At 39.7% G+C, this 21,238-nt stretch overlaps 1 protein-coding gene across 2 annotated transcripts in view; it reads right to left on the minus strand.

The window, feature by feature from the left end:
• Positions 1-21,238, minus strand: part of pdgfd (platelet derived growth factor d) — a 49,790-nt gene that overhangs the window by 19,626 nt on the left and 8,926 nt on the right. The window contains exon 2 of one of the 2 annotated variants that reach the window (XM_034114925.1): positions 1,210-1,399. In XM_034114925.1, coding sequence (XP_033970816.1) covers positions 1,210-1,399 — 190 coding nt within the window. Of the gene's footprint in view, positions 1-1,209; positions 1,421-21,238 lie in introns of both variants that reach the window. The other variant, XM_034114924.1, reaches the window with a different exon arrangement.

The raw sequence follows: 21,238 nt of genomic DNA on the forward strand, positions 1-21,238 counted from the left end.
GATGGTAATGGAGAGGAAGATGAATGTGTGGCAGGGAAGAGCAAAAGATGGATGATGAAAATGTCACATTGCAACAAAAAGCAAAGGTTAAACATGAATGTGTCTTCACCAATAAAGGAATTAACATTGAGGGAAATTAATTGACTTATAAACAGGGGGCTTATTTTTGTACTTTTTATCCTTTTTGAAAAGAAAATACTGTGATTGCTGACATTTAGGAATTCAGTGGACAATTAGAAAAACAAAAATCTGAACTATGAAATAAGACCCACTTTGTTAAACTAATTTCCCTCAAAGTTATTGTGTGCGTTCAGCTCATTCTGACAATGCTAAGCACAATTGATGTTGATTGTATTGTCTTTAATACTTCAACTACGGTAATCAAAACGTTAACTTAAATCACTAAAAGCCACCTTGCCAAACTTCAGGACAACAATCCTTTTGTAGGAAAGGTTGTGAGAAAAACTTTCCAGCAATCAATGCTACAGTCAATTAGTGAGTGCAACACACACACACACACACACACACACACACACACACACACACACACACACACACACACACACACACACACACACACACACACACACACACACACACACACACACACACACACACACACACACACACACAATTTCAAAAACCGGGTAAGGCTACTCCGAACCCTTTCCAAATTCTCCGCCCTGCTGCTCCCTATTGTCTCTTCAGCAAAGTGCTTACAAAGGCGGCTGAGTTGCAAATGGGGATTAAAAAGTCTATTTCCTAGCCTCAAACCTCAAGGACAAACTTCTTCCTGCCAAGAAAGCAAACTTCAACTATCCATCTCTCTCATAGTGATTCCATTCCCAACACCTTCATTATATTAGTTCCCCTTACATCCTTAGTTGGTGCACTAATGTGAATACATCATCAGATCATTTTTACATATTTTATTGTTGTTGTTGTTGTTGTTGTACGGCCTTTCAACTCGAGATTTCTGCACCATAAACTTTTCCTGTTATCTTCCAAACAGTCCAATCCATCATATCTTTACTCACACTTTGGATCATTAGTTACTTTCATCTGACTTTCCTCCTTTACAGCAGCTTGTAATTCATCAATACTTGCTCTTCTTCACTCAGGTGTTGTCCGTGTTTCATTCTGTCTGTTTTGCTACTAAGCTCTAATCATCTCTGCTGAGATCATCCCTCCCTCCATCCTGTGTCTTACCTGCAGACCCCATTCTCAGCCTCCTCCAGTCCGAAGTGTCCGTCGAACTCCAGGTGTATGCGGCTCCCAGGTGGGGACAGCAGTTTCCATGACAACAGTACATTGCGGGGGTAAGCGTTGGGGTAGCGTGGGCTGTAGATGGCTCCTCTCACCGGCGTTACTGAGATGTTTTCCTCTTTGCGGTAAAAGTCTGTGGTGAGGCGATTGCTGTCTGTTAGTGGTTACAACTTATCAGTTAGTTAGTCCAATTCTAAATAAAAGCAATTAAAGCAGATTGTTTACCGACACAAATTAGAATGCTACGTGCAAAAACAACAATAAACTTATAGATAAGAGAGACAAAAGCACAAAAACACAGACAGCACATTTCCTCAGGCACTTCTAGAGTTTCCAGCCTGATGTACAAAGACATACCTAACAAAATAGTTGTGCAAACATGCCTATTTATATTCCTTTTTCAGATTTAAAGTGGACCTATCATGCTATATTTGAATAATATATTGTAGGGCCATACCTATATAAAACATATCTGTGAAGTTTTTTTTTCAAAATACCAAACAGATCATGCATTTTAGCCATGCCTCATTTCGCTCTATTTGCTCTTTTCCAGCCCTGTTTTTGCAAGGGCTGATTCTGTGAGAAGTCTTCTTCGCTGCTTTGGTGGCCGACTACAGCGCCACTTACAGGCCTGGCATATGTACTACAGCGTCTCCAGCGCTTTCGAGCGGCAATGGCCGTTGCCGTGGCCCAACCCCCCATTCCCCTGATAGGTGGAGAGTTGCCCATATAGGCAGAGCTCCCTGTTTCTGACGTCAGAACAATTTCAAATCTGTATCAGCTCCGTTGCAGCCCCGTTTCTAGAGATTTGGGTATGGAGGAAAAGAGAGAGGGTTGTGTTTTCTGACACTTGGTGAGTTTCCTGACACACCGGGGACACATATTCATGTATAAAAGACGTACAAAAGTGCATTTTGCATAATAGGTCCCCTTTAAATAAGAGGTTGATACAGCTCTTAGATACGGTATGTCCCCTCAATATGAACTTACAGCCATAATTCCTTTTAGCTAAATTGTGAGACTGGAAACGCCAAACCTGGCTCCGTCAGAAGGTAAACAGATCCTCATTAAACATCAGTTTGATGTAGGATTTTTATGTTATGTACTGATAAGACAAACAAAATATAATGTGTTCATTCAAAACTTTATGAATGGTTCTTGGCTTTTTTTCGTCAATCTTTAGAGAGAGCAAAGGGATGAGCTATTCCTTTACCATTCTAGTCCATTCTAGCACGGTTATATTTGATAGCTGACAAAATAAATAAAACTCACCTCTTTCATGATTCTAGGAAAGGGAGAGTTATATTTGAAATTATCATTGATTTTGTATTGTTGTATACAATTGTTGTAGAGTGTTTGTTCGTGTTTTTGTGTAACGTCTGAACTTATCACACATTTGATTTTGATACCTCTTGTGTACAAGTAGAACATTTGCCCTGACTGGGATACTAGTGAAAAGGTCAAGGTATCAACGAGTATGTTCAGATTCATTCTATGATGATCATAAATATCGACAGCAAATATGAGAGGAAATCTGGTCATGGACCAACATACCGTTCAAATAGGAATTAAGGATTAACTAAAACCTTGAGGAATAATTCTCTGGTGCCCAAGAATCATGTCAAGTAATACATAGTCTTTAACAAAGGGAATATACTGTAGTGTGTAAGGTACAGTATGTACTATACAAGGAACATAGCACATAAAACACGGTGTGCTTTGTTTAAGGATGCTTAGAAGTGTGTGTAAATAACAGTGTCTGCCTATATGCTCAAGTTTATTGCACTGCTGTGCTGAAACAGAGTATCTTTGCTGTTACTGTGCACAAAACACAGCATGTATTGTACCTTCCTACCTAACATCTGCTTTTGAGATTCATTGCTGTACTGGCTACTATAAACTATAAACATTTTTAAAGTCACGTTTTAAGTTCAATATTTTCTCATCAGTCATGATGAACATCATAATCAACCAGATGTCAAATCATAATGAATCAACTCAATTAATAAACAGTTTTTATATTTAATAATCAATATATACATTTTCCTTTGCCTACTTTCTGTAAATTAGAATTACACAACACATTTTATAGTTGAAGGTGAGGCTGTGTGCCGCAGTAGGCTGACAGGGCTGTATTTTCTGAGAGGTGTGTGGTTTTTGCAAAAAGAGCTGAATGCATAATCAAGCCACTTCAGCCTGCACCCCTGGGAGATGATGATGAAGCTTTGGCCCTTTCCTCCACCTCTTCACTGCAAACCCTTAATTCCTCCACCGGTCCTATCCCGTCTCTCCCCTTCTTCCTCTTTGCTTCAGTCAGTAATTCTGTCTCATCAGTCATTCCAGCAATTAACACTGTCCCTAAGTGTGTGTTTATGTTTGTTTGTGGGGAGAGAGAGATAGAGGGAGGGGGGTCTGTGTAAGAATGGGTGTGTGTGAGAGAGTGTGTGTACTTTCAACTATGAGCATTTATGCTTGTGTGAGAATGTCAAAATGCATGCATGTGCATTTCTGAGTGAGTGTGGGCTTTATTTGTAAAGGAATCCTTCCACTCTGATGATCAGAAGCCTGTGTGTGAAGGTTCATTCAGCTTACGTGTCAGGAACTTTCACCCACTAAGGTCACTGTGGAGCTGTGAGTGTGTGTGTAACAGCTTGAGTGTCGCATAGTACCTGCATATTTGTGGAAAGGTTGTGTTCACATATTTATGTAACCATTATCAATTCTCTGTATATGGAGTGGGTGGATAATTTATCTGAAGTCAACATTGTATGAGTTCGTTTCCCACTGACAATTAACAATTGTTCATGTGAATATAAAGACATATGCATAGCACTTCTTTTAAAAGCATGTTTAGTGTAAGAGATGCACCTTTATTTGAGATCTTGGGTAACATATAAGTGTATAACGCCATGTTGACACCCACACACATGCGTCTGAGGTGACTGCATCTTCTTACATTCAGACTCTATTGTTTCCACACACAACTATAGAAAAATAAAAGCCCACATGCAGCCACTGCAATCTCATCTCGAATCTATACAGTGTGCGATTGTGACTGATATAGCACAGCTACAACAACTGTCCAAATCCCCTAGTTTCAATGTTGACAAATTCTTGTTGGCTTTTGTGGGTAAATGCTCATTGCCTAGCACATACAGTAGGTCATACTATATCTGGGACTCCCTCAAAAAAATACAGCAAAGCAGCAGTTGTTAGCAGTTATGTTCCCTGCAAAGAATCAATAACCTCTGCCTTGTGTTCCCCAGAAATGCAAAGATGTTTTAATGTCAGGCAAACAGAAGTGGCTAATTCAATCCATGCATATCAAATGAGACATGCCTTTGACCTTCTCCAGGACAACAGAGAACATTAGCAGTGCCAGCATGCCAGTGCGAAATGAGTGAGATAACTTCAAATTGTAAGAAAAACAAACACACAGAGAAACTCATCTCTGCCCCTCTAAAATGTCACATCCATTAATTTGGCTTTTTATTTTGAACTATGCTGCCCTTCTCTACATTACTGTCTTTTAACTGGCTGTGGAGGGTTAGTGAATGAGCCAATAAGATAATTGTTCTACTGAGTAAAAGGTCATATTAATTCATACTAATCTTGCTTGTAAAATTGCAGGATATTTAGAATTGTACTGCTTTTGTACCGATTTCCCTGGATTGAGGCAGCCAAAAGAGAATATTTAATTGCTGTCACTTGCATTTGAATTAATTTGTTTCAGTGTTTCCTATCTCTGCCCTTGTAGCCTCTATAATGACAAGTGTACCTGCAGCAAAGGAACAATAGACACATTTCTCTTTTGCATTTGTCTTTTAATATTTGTTGCATGTATTGTGATTTCCAGTGGAAAGAGAAGCTGGAATAAGAGAGTTCTGTATTACAGTGAATTTGTGGAAGCCAGCTGTGGATTAACAGCCAAACTCCAACCATCCCGGCTCATCAAATTTAATTTGGTTTGATTGCTTATGTTGGCCTAGCTCTTGCCAATTTAATCGTTTTGTCATTGACACTAAAAATGTAATATTTCCTGCTGGATGAGAGACACATCCAACTTCTCTTTCATTTATTTGTCCTGGGGAAGTTTTGTGGCATAATGATTAATGGTTTCATCTTCCCCAAATGCTTTGTTTGCTGATTGGATAAAAACAGCAGGTGGGCTTAAACTTTTTTACAAATGTTCTCGAAAATAAAAAAACATAACACAAAATTAACATGAGTTCAAACATTAACACAGGGTTGTGTGCATTGACATAGACCATGGCACATTTCTGGGAATGAAAGATTCAATGAGGAAAATATATGTCTCCATTACAATTTAATTCCAGAGAAATCAACAGCTTTGTGCCGGCTTTCATTATACCAACAAGTGCAATGATACTATTTTGGGTAAAATCTGATATTGAATCAGGTTTAGAGCAGAATTCCAAATCCAACACATACTTTGGAGGCACAGTGGGAGATGCTGTGCAGTTTGGAAAGTGACACATTACGTTTTTTCTGTTTGATTCTTTACTGCCCTATATTTGACTTGAACTGAAACAGAGACTAAACTGACTTATTGTTTGAGTGTATAAAGGTTTTCAAATTTGTATCGGTTAAAAAGGGCAAGATTCAAAAGCTTTCTGTTCCAATTTTAAGCACAATTTTAAGCACAATACAGCAGATTGTCTTAAGCATACAGAAGAGTCAACCATAACAATAAGAAAAACAGTGGCATGTACCTAACTGTGCATGTCACCTAAATGTGTGTTTCACAGCTGAAGGTCAGAAATTAGACGGCAGCGAAGATGGCAGCAGTACATGCCTGACAGTGCTTCACTATGGGAAGCTATTTTCAGTGGATTATAGACTTAAGACAATTACTCACTGAAGAAAATCTTCAAAATAAAAAACATTCAGATTTTTTACATTTATGTTTTAAATGTCCCTAAAAGGCAGTGAGTGGAGAAAAGGCTAAGAATGCTATACTTGTTTATGATATGTGAACACCATGTCAGCACTTCAACCTATGCCAGGCTTTATTCAGATCCAATTTTCTGGAGCACAGGAACCAATACAAAATAAAGAAAGTGATACTGTCCAAACTATATCAATGCAGTGTGGGAACAGGGAGAATAACATATTTGAGTTCATGAGACGGTGTTATTACTGTTCTGGGAAGACATGTTCTTCCAGTAAATCATTTCGAAATATGGAACCAAATCTAATTAAATATGTCTCTTTTTATATACCCATCACTTCTTCTCTCTTTTTTATCTCTATTTAAAACCCTTCATGTTGTCAGTTACACACAATACGTTATTAACATTAAATGAAATTGCTATTGTTTTTCCAAATAGTAACTATCCCAGCTGCTCTGATGTGTGAGGTCTCAGCATCTGGTGCTTTCAATGTGAAATTGATAAAAACAAGTCTTACAAAATCTAGCTCAAGCTAATTTGATGCATTTTTGAATGGCTCATTGGTGTTTTACAATGTATTTCTTAGTTTTTTTTCAAATAAATGCAATTATAATTGTATTTGTTTGGATAAAAAAAAAGTAGTAGGATGGCACATCTGCACGAATAGTCAGAAATCTTTGGAAAAACGCAATACCACTGTTTATGAATGTACTGCTGCAACTTATTTCATTCTCTATGTTTGATCCTTATTTTCCCTGATCGATTCATGGATCTTTTTTAATCCTTTGTAACATACCATTTTAGCACAAAAGGATATCTAAGCCACAAAACCTGTTTTAAACCAGTCGAATAACGCGGATCTGTTCTGAACAGAAAGTTCTGCAGTCTCTTAGGAAATTATGTCAGATGTGACGATAATAATATCACTCACAGTCTGAGTCACATGCCTAGATTTTAACACACACACACGCAATGTCTCACACTGGCAATTATGCCTTCAGACTCCTGATCTGACACTTAAATAACCGTGACAATGATGCTGTGTGACTGTGTGATGTGTGAGTCTTGTGTGTTTAAAGTTGCAAGGAAAAAGTAATGTGTATTTGTATAGATGCACGGCTGCCACGATGTATGTGGGTACATTCTCACAAATTAAACTTGTCTCTCCCACCTCCAGTACCAGGGTGTGATGTTCTTCATGGCTCTGAGATCTATTTCTGATCCAAGTGCCAATCACACTCTAATCACCCAGCAACCAGTGAAGAGAAACCAAAGAACTCAGAAGAAAAGATCTGATAATGTAGAAGAGATATTATTCTTCATATTTCTCTCATAATTAAAAGTGCCACAGGTGTGCAAACACTCCTAATATTAAACTTCACTTTTTAAAATCCAAGTTTCCATTCTGTGCCGAACCAAACTATTGCATCTTGAGTGACAGTTTGCTTATGACACATTCTCACTCAGAGACACACTCCCACAGGACTTTACCTATAACAAGGCAGCCCCATTTCCTACATCCACCATGCCGTCTAACATCTCCTGTTTGACTTTCATCTTCTCAAAATGAATTCTCATAAGCCCAGACACTACCTAACAGGACAGACATAATACATTCGCTCTCAGCTGTGAAGAACTCCCCAGAGACATGCGATGTTACTCTTCTCGATGTTGGTGGCATTCCCAGATTCTGTCTAAAAAGAAGGTGTTTCTTTTAAATCATGATGAATTGGGAATTCCTGTTTTTAGGTATTATAAAATGGTGAAATGAAGTAACTACATCAGTTTACTTTAGATGCAAGCAATCTTACCTTGTCACTGTTTGACATTTTAGGAAATAGGCTGGTTTGCATTCTGGCAGACAGTTAGATAAAAGATTGGAAACACTCTTGTATATGTCCGATTAATCTAACAGTGCTACCGGGGTAAAGATTGACCTCATTACTCGCGCCTGTTTGACTGCGGCATGATTTGTGTTTACTCGTGTCACTCACAAGGCGGTGTTTACACGAGAACGAAATGGGTTGTATCTGCTACTTTTCTCTCGCCGTTCGTTTACACGAGGCCGTAACGGAAACGCGGAAACGGACCCCGCAAACGATAACGGGTCCCAAGGTGGATAGATCTGCAACCGGAACGCTCTGGGGGTGCAAACGGCTCAGTGTGTACGCCCTATACGATCATTTCCTGATAACGATGAAGCCATAGCCCCACCTCTGCTGCTCACTGCTGTAGCATGGTCAGTAGCTACTGTCAGTAACTGGCTCTGTCAATGGGTTTTAGTTAATACTGAAGATAATGAATTTTTGTGAGTACGATACAAGACAATATAAAAAAAAAGAAAACCTTGAGGAATACCTCAATAATCTACAAAAATACCCTCCTTAAAAAAAGAGACTAGTAGTTTAAACAGTTCTCTAATACTTGATCATCACTACTAACAACAACACTACTGCTGTTATTATTGCATATACTTTATAACGGACCCATTTGCTGCCATCCCTGGTTATCTGGTAAATTGTTTATTCATCTGTGTTTGGCAACAGATTGTAAAACAGTGCCCATTAGCAACAAAACGGCTGCTGAACACTGTGTGTGTGTTTGTGTGTGTTTGTGTGTGTATCTGTGTATGTGTGTTAGTGTGTGATGTGCATCACTATGCTGCATCCTTATCAAGCCTGTGCTGTGCTGGCTTTACTGCTTTACCACTCTCTCATGACAAACCAGCTTTAAATATTCTCCCTTGTTTCTCAGTCACACCCACACAAGCATAGAGGCATGAAAAATACACACACACACACACACACACACACACACACACACACACACACACACACACACACACACACACACACACACACACACACACACACACACACACACACACACACACACACACACACACACACACACACACACACACACACACACACACACACACACACACACACCCTGGAGGTGAACACTGCATGCCGAGGGGTGTCAGCTTTGGTCAGCATCGGCTCTCTCCCCACATTTCTGCTCCTCTCTCTTCACGTCCTCTGATCCCTCCATCCTGCACCATCTTCTCTACCTCTGCTTCCCTCTCTTTTTGACCATGACAAAAACACTTAAGCTCAATTTTTTTTTGGTTAACATCAAATTGACCCCTGATTTACATTCTCACATGTTTTAATATTTCACAGCTCAGGGACCAAGACACAAGACACACCCTAAGGTTTAACTTACTCTCTGCAGCGCTAAATATTCATTCATTGAGAATAATCAAAAGATACAAGTGCGCCACTTCAAGGGCTTCAACTAACAACTATTTGGTAAAAGATTATTCATTTGATTGATCGATTATTCATTGGATGAAAAGATAAAAGCAAAATGGTAATATTTACAGCGCTTTATTTAATAAAAGGGGTGTTCCTTGTCTTTTTTGAAATTATCTTTTGCTACAGCAAGAAAAAAACAGCAGATTGAATAAATGGCCATTGGGGGATGGAGTCATGCAATGAGAGTAAAGGGTAAAAACCAAGATATATATTATATACCTGTCTCTGACTTATGGCATACAAATGTTTTAAAACCTCTCCTTTTGTGATGTCTCAATGTAACTGGGATTTAACCACTAATCAATGAAATGTGTAAGAATGGATTTAATTGGAGTAAATGTTGCAGAAATAGCCACAACTGCGTCCGTCTTCCCCTTCTGATATCTTACTCTTTTCTTTCAGATTACCATTTTGCTGCAGCCCCACCTTTGCTGCAACCAATTAACTTCCATCACTCTATTTTATGCACGAGAGCATGTTTTTCGCAGTCAGCGTAAAAGTGTGGGGAATTGGGATTATGAAGTGTAGCTAATGCATGGAGGGGAATGTAGAATATTGAAGGGATAGACAGGCGGGACTTTTCAGTCACTCTCCAGTCTGACTAACTGAAGTGATGATCAGGAAGCCGAATACATGTTTTAAGAACAAGTGTGTGAAGGAGTGTCCAGTGCATTAGGCAGGCCACATAGGCATTCATCGGAGTGTTACATACATGTAGAGAGGCAGCTGGAGCTTACATACCCATGAATTATAGAGAACAGCAGGCCTGTATATATAATTATAGACAAGAACTCAGCACATGCATCATGTGCCTTCAGTTGGACGCAAAAGGATGGTTGTTTAAAAACAGAGTTCAAACTAAAAGGTTAATTTTGCTTGATAGGAAAAACTTTTGATTAAAACTTTGGTGATGTTTTGACCAAAAAAAAGAGTCTCTATTATCGGCATCTTCTACAGTGGCTGTCGATGTCATTATCTTAGTCCATCTGTGATTTGAGCTCATCCTGTTACTCTGTTAGATTTTATTTCTCTGATTTAAATTACCAATGAACACAAACACTAGTTATTTATTGTTTAATTACTCTGCTAAATTCGTACAGCACAAATGGACCCATGAAAGGGAGAGACATAATGACAGCCAGACTCTCTTTGAAAACTTGAAATTATATTTGTTTATCACTTTTTCTATCCACTTCCAATTATCTTACTTGTCTATTTGTATAATGAGGTTTCCTTTAAAGCATCTAATTAAAATAAATCTTGGTTGCCAGGCAACCTTATGATGTAGAATGTTCAAGATTTTAGTTGACTCAAGTGACAAGAAGGTTTAGATATTGACACAATATTGACATTTTGACAAGTCACACTCGGACTGAAATCCTCTTCAGAAAACTTCATGCAAACCTGTGTAACTTTGCATAAAAAAACACCCAAAAGTATATAAAACAAAAAATGAATTGTAAAAGCATTAGTATGTGACAGTGTGCATGAGAGCGTGTGTGTGTGTGTGCTCTGTGGGTTTTTGGATGAGCAAACCTCTTTTAAAGGACTTAGAAAATTGTGAGTGTGTGTGTGTGTGTTCCTTTGAAGCTACACAAAGGCATGTTCTGTGACACAGACACAGAAGGTTAGACAAACAGCCACAGACATGACAAAACACTGTTCACTGGGCTTACCTTCCTCTTGACTACACACAACTCAGTGTAAACAGAGAAGAAAAAACACGTTGACAAAAATACAGAGAAAGCAAAAATGAAGGTGAGAACCAAGAGCTCAAGCATACAGTAGATGAAGGAGGGTGCAATGGATGAGAGAAATGGAGGATATATTTAGTAAAGTAAGGAAGAACAGAGAAGAGAGAAGAAAGAAATGAAAGGGAAACAGGAAGAGAAAGTTCATGTACAAACTGAGCCGATACATACAAAAGGGAGCAGTGGAAAGACACAGAGAAAATGCCACAGGTTGTGCTGTGAAAACAACATTGAAAGGCCTCAAAACCTCAACACATCAAACACAGCTTAGGCAAACAAAGGGCATGTCTAAGTTGCAATCATGAATAAGAGAAGGTTATAACTGCTTTGTGTGCATTATGTGTCTGGAATGCGAAAATGCAGCACTACTTGCTCTTGTTGTCTATTTCAAAGAAGAGAATTATATAGGAAGCTGTGACTCCCAATGCATTTTACATTTTCTTTGGCGGTGGAGATTTTTTGCTTTTACATCATTACCATCGAGTTTCAATGGTCCTGTTGGGCCTTTGATTAGCATTAGCATCCACTTAGCTTCCACGAGTGCCTCTCAGAAGTACACCAAAGTACTCCGGTGTGAACGCACCTACACTGGAGTACTTTGGTGTACTTTTCCCACAATAGTTCATCAGAACTACGATATATTTGCGTTCACACCAAAAAGCCCCAGGAACTAAAGTAGCTCAACTTAGTTCTTCAGACCCGCTTTTCAGGCCCTGCTAGAGAGCAGGAACTGTCGTGGGAGAAAGTAGTTCCTACGTCTGATTGGCTGTGCGGAATGCAAACCACGCCCGTTTGACTCTGAATTTTTTGTTGTAAGCGGCCATTGTATTTCCTCGCTTCGCAGCACACCCGAAGAGATTCCTTTTGTGAAAGCAGGTATTATAGCAACACTAAATAAATCAATTGGAGCGGTGGAGTGATGAGGATGTGTCTGCGCTTCTGGCGATTTACTCGGAGGACGCGAAGCGCCACATTCAGAAGCTTCTACTGAATGCAGTTTCTGTGGCTCTGCAAAGTTAGCAGACCTGGCAAAGTCATGTCGGGACGACTACCAAGGTAAAATAAAATACATGCACTGCACTGTTTTAATCTGCACAATACTGGTCTTAGATGTACTTTTATTTGCTCAGTAGATCGAGCTAGCCATGCTAGAACTTGCTAACGTTAGGTCCAAGCTGGCTAATAACATCTAGCTAGCTAGCTATTCTCATCCATGCCCGCTATGAACACGTTTTGACTTGTGAATAAGTGTGCAATGTTCTGTAATTTGCTTCACTAACTCATGGCACTAATCGTGTGTTTCAGGCGAGGTGTTTCTCTCAGGATTAGAAACTAGTTTTCCCCTCCGGGATAAAACGATAATATAACGTTAGCAATTAGCATGCTAGCTGGACATAATGCTACCTCTGTGGCTACACTGAATGCATAGAGGTAAACAATAGATTGTAGTTGCTATAATTTCAAGTAATTTGCAACATTCATTCTACATGTTAATGGTAAAAGCTTAAACAGTTGATTACCTGCATGCCACAAAGACTGATGTTCTAATATTTTTGCACATTTAAGTAGAAATGTAATTTAAATTCTATTTACTGCCTAAACATTGTTCCTTCTCATAGTATTATCCTAAATAGTTTGACCTTGTTTCCTTAGAAGGCTTCTCAGACTACATGGAGGATCCCTCAGAGAAACACAGTTTCCACGTTCAGTTCCCCCCCGCTGAGAGTAGGCAGCTCCACACCCTGCGCCCGGTCAGCGGACACCATCAGGACCACTATCTGATCACAGAGGATCCCATCCTGACCGCTGCTGCCATACTGCAGCAAACAGGAGGGAACGGAGGTGAAAACACACTTTATACATTTAGATATGTGGAGCACAAAGAAAAGTGTTGAGTTTAACTATAAAAATATTAGGTTCAACTAACCTAATACCGTTATATGAACTTTGCTGTGTTTTCAGCGTAGCTTTGTAAAGGTAACATTTAGCAGCTAAACTGTGGATAACAAGTAAACCACATTGGTTTGTTATTCAATATGGCCGCCAAAAGCTTTTTGAATCATTACATGTCACTTGTTAGACGCTTTTATCCAAAGCTTACCTACTCAATACTGTGGGCAATCCCCACAGGAGCACTTTGGGGTGAAGTGTCTCGGGGACACAACGACATGCTGACTGCAGTGGGGTTTGAACCTGTGCTCCCCTGATCCGAACACCAATGCACTTATCCACTGCGCCACACGCCTCCCTATCATGTCCTGAGAGCCCTCCATCCCCCAATTGCTAGTGCCTTCACCATTTAAAATGTTAATAGTCAAATCAAAGGTGGAGATCGCCCACAGTGATGACTCTGACGTGGGGGGCTCTCTGTTATGGGCTGCTCCCCTTCTGGTATTTGGACAATGTTGTGTCGTTGTTGCGATTAAACTGATCTTGTATCTTGCATATTTCACCTTAGGAAAGTGGGCACGCGATGACAGCTTCCTTGACACCATCATGGCGATGGACCGCCGTGCCATGGTCAGCAAGGAGAATGAGGACCTGCGTGCCAAGGAGATGCACGACGAACGGCTGCTGCATTCACACAAGGCCCAGGAATCGAGGTGGAACAAAATACCTTTCAGGCTGGGCTTCTGGCAGTGCTAAGCGAGCTGATTAAATCCAACAGGCCTTCAATACAAAAATTAAGAAAGACTTGTCGTCGTTGATAAACTGTACAATGACTTGTTGGGAGGCGTGTAGTGCAGTGGTCTGGTGCGTTCGTGTTCGGATCAGGGGAGCACAGGTTCAAACCCCACTGCAGTCAGGATGTCGTTGTGTCCCTGGGCAAGACACTTCACCCCAAATTGCCTACACCTGGGAGAGTTAATTTTGTATTATTGTGATTATATATATATATATGCCACTGTTATTAATACTGACACTTCACTTTGCACTAAGGTGTGTCTGCTGCTGAGCCTATCTATTGTTATTATATATATATATATATATATTGCCACTGTTATTATATTGTTTTGATACTACTGACACTTATTGATCTGCTGCTGATAAATAAAAGAGAACCTACATTGCGATTAAACAGAAAATGTATCTTGCTTATTTCTCCTGACACTTTATCTTTATGGTGACCTGTGTAGCATCCTATACATCACATGTAAGTGATTATTCTGATACCATCATGACACCATGAAACTGGCGAAGCTTTATTTATTGTGTCCCACCCCATATATGTGTCTTTGAAAAAGATCATTCAATTGTATTTCAAAATGGCGTCCATCAACACAAACACTATTTATAGAAAGATAAATGGTTAAGTTTGTAATTAACAGTGTTGTGAGTTCAATATTTTAATTAATTATAGTAAGGGAACATAGGAGGATATATAATAAAGGTGTTAACTGCTGAGCCTATTTACTGTGCAATACTACAGACATGTTAGTGGTATTATTTCTTATCTAACTCTTTCCTATGGTCAGACAAATCAGAAGTCATTTAAACAATTTGAGATTTTGTTCTTTTTGTTTCTCAATTGATTTTCCAGAATATGCACCACCTAGGCATAGACTTTATATCACAAATAAATGAATGACATGTACTACAGTAATTGATTATATTGATATTGCCTACTCAGATATAAATGTGTATAAAATGAAATCAATTCAAAGTTTCTTGCTGCTTTTAATGCAATTCATGGCTGCAGGGCAAACGTCCAAAATCCTTATTCTACAATCATTTAATTAAGACACTTGTGTATATTTTACTTTAATTTGTAATAAACAAAAAAATATGAATGGTTGTCATCAAGCTGGGTCGCCGGTAAGGCAGTCCATTCCTCCCTGTACTCATCACCACGACGCTCACACAGGTTATGCAATACGCAACATGCTGCCACCTGGATTTTGATATTGTCCATGTTGCAGTCGTTTCGCTTCATCAAGCACCGCATATCTGGAACACATACAAAGACACAAATTAGCCCTACATAACTCCATAAATCCTACATTAGATAGTATTAATGTGATTTACTGAACGTACCACTGCTGTTCTTTGGGCGTGATAACGGTCATCATCCTCAGCTGTCCTACGACGAAACATGTCCATAGCGTGTGCTTGTCGCCGTCCAGTCCTTTTGTTAAGGCTTCTTAACCGCGATCTGTATTTGTGGCTGAGTTATTGGCTTAAATAACTCAGCACCAAAACCACAACTTCAGTCAACTCCATAGCGTGTCTGACTGAGGTCGGAAGGTAAACAGAAGCATACAGCGGAAGCGGAAGTTTTTTTTCTTCTTCTCTCGGTTTTTTGGCGGATTGCAACTTTAAGGTGCATACCGCCACCTACTGTACTCGCCGTGAAGTTGTTTGCGGCCTGCCAGGAAAACCAAAGCAGAAGAAGAAGAAGTGACGTCAGCGGCTCATTTGCCTAATCCACCCCCAGGAACTCATTTTGGTGTGAACGCGATCTGCTTTAGTTCATCAGAACTAAAAGAACTCTCATGAACTAAAGTTCTCATGAACTACTGTGGGAAAAGTACTTGGTGTGAACGCGCCTATAAGGCCTATATGACTCAACACTTGTTGATGGGGACAAATCACCCTAATTGGTATAAAGAAGAGGGATGAACAACTCTCTGCCAACTAGAGTGGAAAATCTGTGTTGGAAAAATTGAAAATATAATATCCACAAGTCATTCCTTAACCTTTATACCACATTGATAACATTGAATATTAACCCCAGCATATAACATGTAGAATTGATGAAAGTCTAACTTTGTAACAATCCTCTGTTTAGGAAACAAAAAGCATTCAAATGTTATTTTTTCTCCACTTCAACAACGACATGCCTTTTTCTTCATGCACACACATAAACCATTTTCACACTTTTTTAAACTGCAATTAAAAGACCATGCCATGGACTCGAACATGTTAGCCACACATTAATTTACATTACTGCAATTCTGTTCAAAGCACAACAGTTCTTCTATATTCTATAATGGACTTGGATCATATGTAATCAATGTTTCTTGACTGTGACGATTCATTTATTGTGTATTGCATTATGGGACACTAGTGGGTATCAAAGCATTTACACTCAAACATCAATAACATTTAGTATGTATACTAACTTCACACTACATTCTCAAATCAAAGTCATTTGTGAATGGAAATGGGACACGGTTTTAGGCTTGTTTCTACAAGCTAATCTGTGTATCGCACTATGCTAACATATCTACATTCCCCCTTTCTGGTGCCAGTCCACTTAGCATGCTCCGGTCCTCTGATGTGATGTGCTCCTGTTTAACGCCTTGGCTAAGCTTGCTGAATAATGCAGAGGGGACCAACACTTGCTGAGTCAGCACTGAGGACAGGTCAGTGGAGACGTTGTGGTTGAACGGCTTGAGCAGCCTTAACACAAATAGAGGGGTGGCCCACACACAAGCAGATACATGGCTGCTTATAAGTCAATGTATACATATTCATGGTGTCAGTTAAACTGAAAAGCAGTAGCACATTCACATATAAGGAAAGAGGGGTAGACGATAGGAAAGGCAAAGAGAGCCCGAGGCACATAAAAGGTAATGAGTAGTATATCTGCGTATAGCATTGAGCTCTTAAGGTAAAGAGATGGGGAGGAAATGCATTATCAATGCAGATTACAGCATGCCTCATACTGTAGTCTGAGGTATGATGATATAACATGTTATATGGTTTTAACCAACTTTTACAAATGGTGACATATGCAAAATAAAATACATTCGCAATAATAGTATACGACAAATAAGCACATATACACATTTTCTCTCAGTCACAGAGATATAAACGCACACTGAGCAATATGGAGAAAAGCTAACTTCATCCAATGAATACTTATATTGACAATGTAGTATTTACTATACATTTATCATATATTTGCACAGTCAAGATATAATATCAGTTATTATTGGGATATAACGAATAATGTTATAAAGTAAAGTCTAATGTTGAGGCAAGAGGCAAATATTAGATCTGCTAGAAAAATGTCTGGTAAGTTAAGAAAATTATATCACTTTACTGTACGTGTTTAATCTTAAAAAAAAAAAACGTTAACAAAATTGTACATCTAAGACCATATCTAGTCTCATATCACAACATCAATTTGATATTGATATATTGCCCAGTCCTAATATACACACTCATTAATTTGTTGCTTGCACGGCCTTACAGGCACACATGCGCTCATACACAGCGACAGTGTTGCACTAAGGGAAATGTGAAGGAGGCGTCAAAGGACAGCGTCTGACAGAAAGCTCACTCTGGCTAAATGGGAAGGTGGAGAACAAATGACTACAAACAATTGATGAGAGAAGTTGACATGAAACAAAAAAAAGGGACAGGGAGGAGGACAGGAAGACTTAGAGGAAAAAGCGAAGAGGTGGGACAAGGAAGGGATTGATAAGACAGGAAAGTGCAGGAAGAAGAGAGGGGAGAGCAGGTGTGTGTAGGAAGCCGGCTCAAGTTGTAACAACAGATTGTGAGGCGGGTTTAAAGGAGGGGAAGGATAGAGAGCAGCAGAGGATGAGGGATGAGAGGGGCTTGTCCCTGTGTAACCTCCAACACTGTGATGGAGTGTATTTACCCACACTTCATTAGCAATTTCCTGTGTGTGTGTGTGTGTGTGTGTGTGTGTGTGTGTGTGTGTGTGTGTGTGTGTGTGTGTGTGTGTGTGTGTGTGTGTGTGTGTGTGTGTGTGTGTGTGTGGCTGTACAATATGTGGGGCTTGTTGCAGAGTGTTGCATTGCGTGTGCATTCTTTTTTCTTTTTTTTCTGTTACTACCTTTAGGAATGTGAATAATCAGATGAGTTTGTTAGTTAAACCAATAGAGGGTGCATTTCTGTTCGTACCAAGAACTGCCAGGGAATTCTTTGGATAGTTCAAACATCTGTCATTCAAACTGCTAATTATCAAGAAAACCATCATAGACGCAATCACCCCCCACGCATTTTATAGATTTATTGAGCTGCTCTACAGGTGGACTTAAGTGTGACTGCATTTATTTTTATGTGAAGGGCTACTGTGATAATGTGAGTGTGTATGCTTGTGAGAGAGTACTGTATGAAAGTGTGTGAGTGTACACATTTGTGTTTTTGTAAGGCTTGTTAGAGTAGCAGTTGGCCCCTGCTGACAGTTACTGCAGTCTAAACAGCAGGGCTGATGAGGACAATCAATTAGCCTTACACACACACACGAACACACACGCACACGCACGCACGCACTGTATATATAAAATACAATATAATATAACACAATATTATATAATACAATATTATATTATACAATATAGTATATTATATAAGTACATAAACATTCACAATAACATTTCAATATAATGAAATACCAAATGCAAATTCCCTTATATCTCTTTAGCCTTATGTTTCAACACATCACAGAAAAAACTGGGTGAAATTGGCTGTTGCGGTGCTGTGTTTGTGCGTGTGTGTGTGTCTGTGCGTGTGTGTGTGTGTTTTTGCTCAGCTCCAGCTGGGGTAGCACAAGTTTATCAAATATCAGCCTGGATGTCTCTAAGGGCTGCTCGGACGCTGTTTGCTAGATGTATGTCTCTGTGTTCGCTCTGAGCATTGTGTGTGATGCGGAGCAGATGCTGATGTTTTGACAGCCATCCTGCTCTCAGTCTGTCTGCCTCACATCAGCTGTGTGTGTCTAGAAGTGTGCATTTGTGTATATGTGCCAGTGTCAGTCAGTGTGTGTGCGTGTGTGGTCAGAGCGCAGGGTTAAGCAGTGGTCTCACTGTCAGTGTGTATCTGACCTTTCATCTACCACTGGGATCACTTATCCTGCTGCCGGCTCCACAGTTGCACATAGCACCATCCTCCTGACATTTCACTTCTCCTTTTTATGCTCTTTCTCTCTTCTGCTTCTTTTTTTGACTGTTAACTTTTCTTTCAGCCGCATTTTTTCTCCTCTGATATTCCTTTAACAAGCCTACTCTGTATGCTCATATCTATGTCCCCTAAACCCATTTCTCCCTCTCTCCTCTATATTTGTATTCTCTAATTCTCTTTCTGCTTTTCCTCACCCTCTGCTGCCCGGATACCAAATTCAGGAAGGGTAAATGATTAAAGTGGACCTATCATGCTATATTTGAATAATATATTGTAGGGCCATACCTATATAAAGTATATTTATACGTTTTCTTTTCAAAATACCAAACAGATCATGCATTTTAGCCATGCCTCATTTCGCTCTATTTTGCTCTCCTCCACCCTGTCTTTGCATGCGCTGCAGCTGACCACGCCCCCCTGCAAAGGAGGGGGCCGAGTTACGAGCGTCATGTTACCATGCTGTTACCATGCCACGGCAACCTCTCATTCCCCTGATAGGTGGAGAGTTGGCCATATAGGCGGAGCTCCTCTGTCCTGACGTCAGAGAAATGTTCAAATCTGGATCAGTCTGTATCAGATCCGTTGCAGCCCCGTTTTTAGAGATTTGGGTATGGAGGAAAATAGAGAGGGTTGTGTTTTCTGACACTTGGTGAGTTCCCTGGAACACCGGGGACACATATTCATGTATAAAAGACGTACAAAAGTGCATTTTGCATGATAGGTCCCCTTTAAATGAAAACAGGAGAAGAGAAGCTAATGAAGACAAGAAGAGACAGCAGGAGAAATGCTGAGATACACAAATGGAGAATCAGAGAGGGTGAGGGGAATATGGGGGGAAACGCTGACAGTTGGAGAGGGGAAGATAAAAGTGTTTGACAGAGGAAAATAATATTTTTCATTTGTGTCAGAGCACCATTGTCAGAGTAACAAAGACATAGCTCTCACAGTGCACTAAAGGAATTTTCTCTCTCAGGCACACGCACACACACACACACACACACACACACACACACACACACACACAACACACACACACACACACACACACACACACACACACACACACACACACACACACACACACACACACACACACACACACACACACACACACACACACACACACACACACACACACACACACACGTATAAAACACACAACATAAATACACAGAGCGTTTATCTTTTTCTTTCAGCAGGGGCGAATCTCCTGGGGTGAGAGCGGCTCTGCTCTCATCTTTCTGCAGTGTCACTTCTGACATTTGTCATGTTCTCACCCTCACTTAGCCCTTGTAGGCTGAAACTCACTGGCATCACACATTCTTTTTTCAACACTCTGTATCTTGTACTTCAAAAGTTTTAGTAGGCACTTAAAACACTTGGAGCACTTGATTCTTTGCTGTCTTTTTCTCGCAAAAGCACCCTAAATATCCTCCACTAGAAGTGCAGCATTTAGACTTCTATAGTGTTGTGGCTTTTGTTTTATTTACTGGCCTATTTCCCATTGCTTTTTCTTGGCGGACTAGATTATGAATGAAAGAAGAGGCTTGCAAAAGTTACGAGAGACAAGGCAAAGTCTAAAATGACTATTATAACTTTGTATCTGTCAGTCAAAACCCAGAATAGTATGTGTATAGTATATCTATAGATAATTCATGAAGAATAGATTTTTGGCTCTGACCTTGTCAAACTCCTCATGGATACACCCAACAACATGACACATAAGATAGGTTTCCCATAACCATTTTATAAGCTGTCATAGGAACGTTTTTGAAATAGGGCAGGTACCTTTAAAAAGATATTTGGCAGCTGATTTAATTAACCATCTGTCAATCAAATTATTGTCAAAGCCAGTCAGCACAAGCACAACACATATTTTTCATTGATAAAAGCCTACAGTTCAGGTTTTTGAACTACGCTAACCTCTTAGGGGCCGTACACATGAACATTTCTTGCACGCTCCTTTCCATTCATTTCAATGGAGTTTTGGGTTAAATGAACGGTTTCCTCTCGGTGTCCCCTCACACACACTTAAAATATAAACTTCCATAGAGGATGCAGATTGGTCTGTACACAAAGGCATTACTTGAAGACATATTTTTGGTGGATT

The sequence above is a fragment of the Trematomus bernacchii genome, unplaced genomic scaffold (assembly GCF_902827165.1).
Source record: "Trematomus bernacchii unplaced genomic scaffold, fTreBer1.1, whole genome shotgun sequence".
NCBI lineage: Eukaryota > Metazoa > Chordata > Actinopteri > Perciformes > Nototheniidae > Trematomus > Trematomus bernacchii.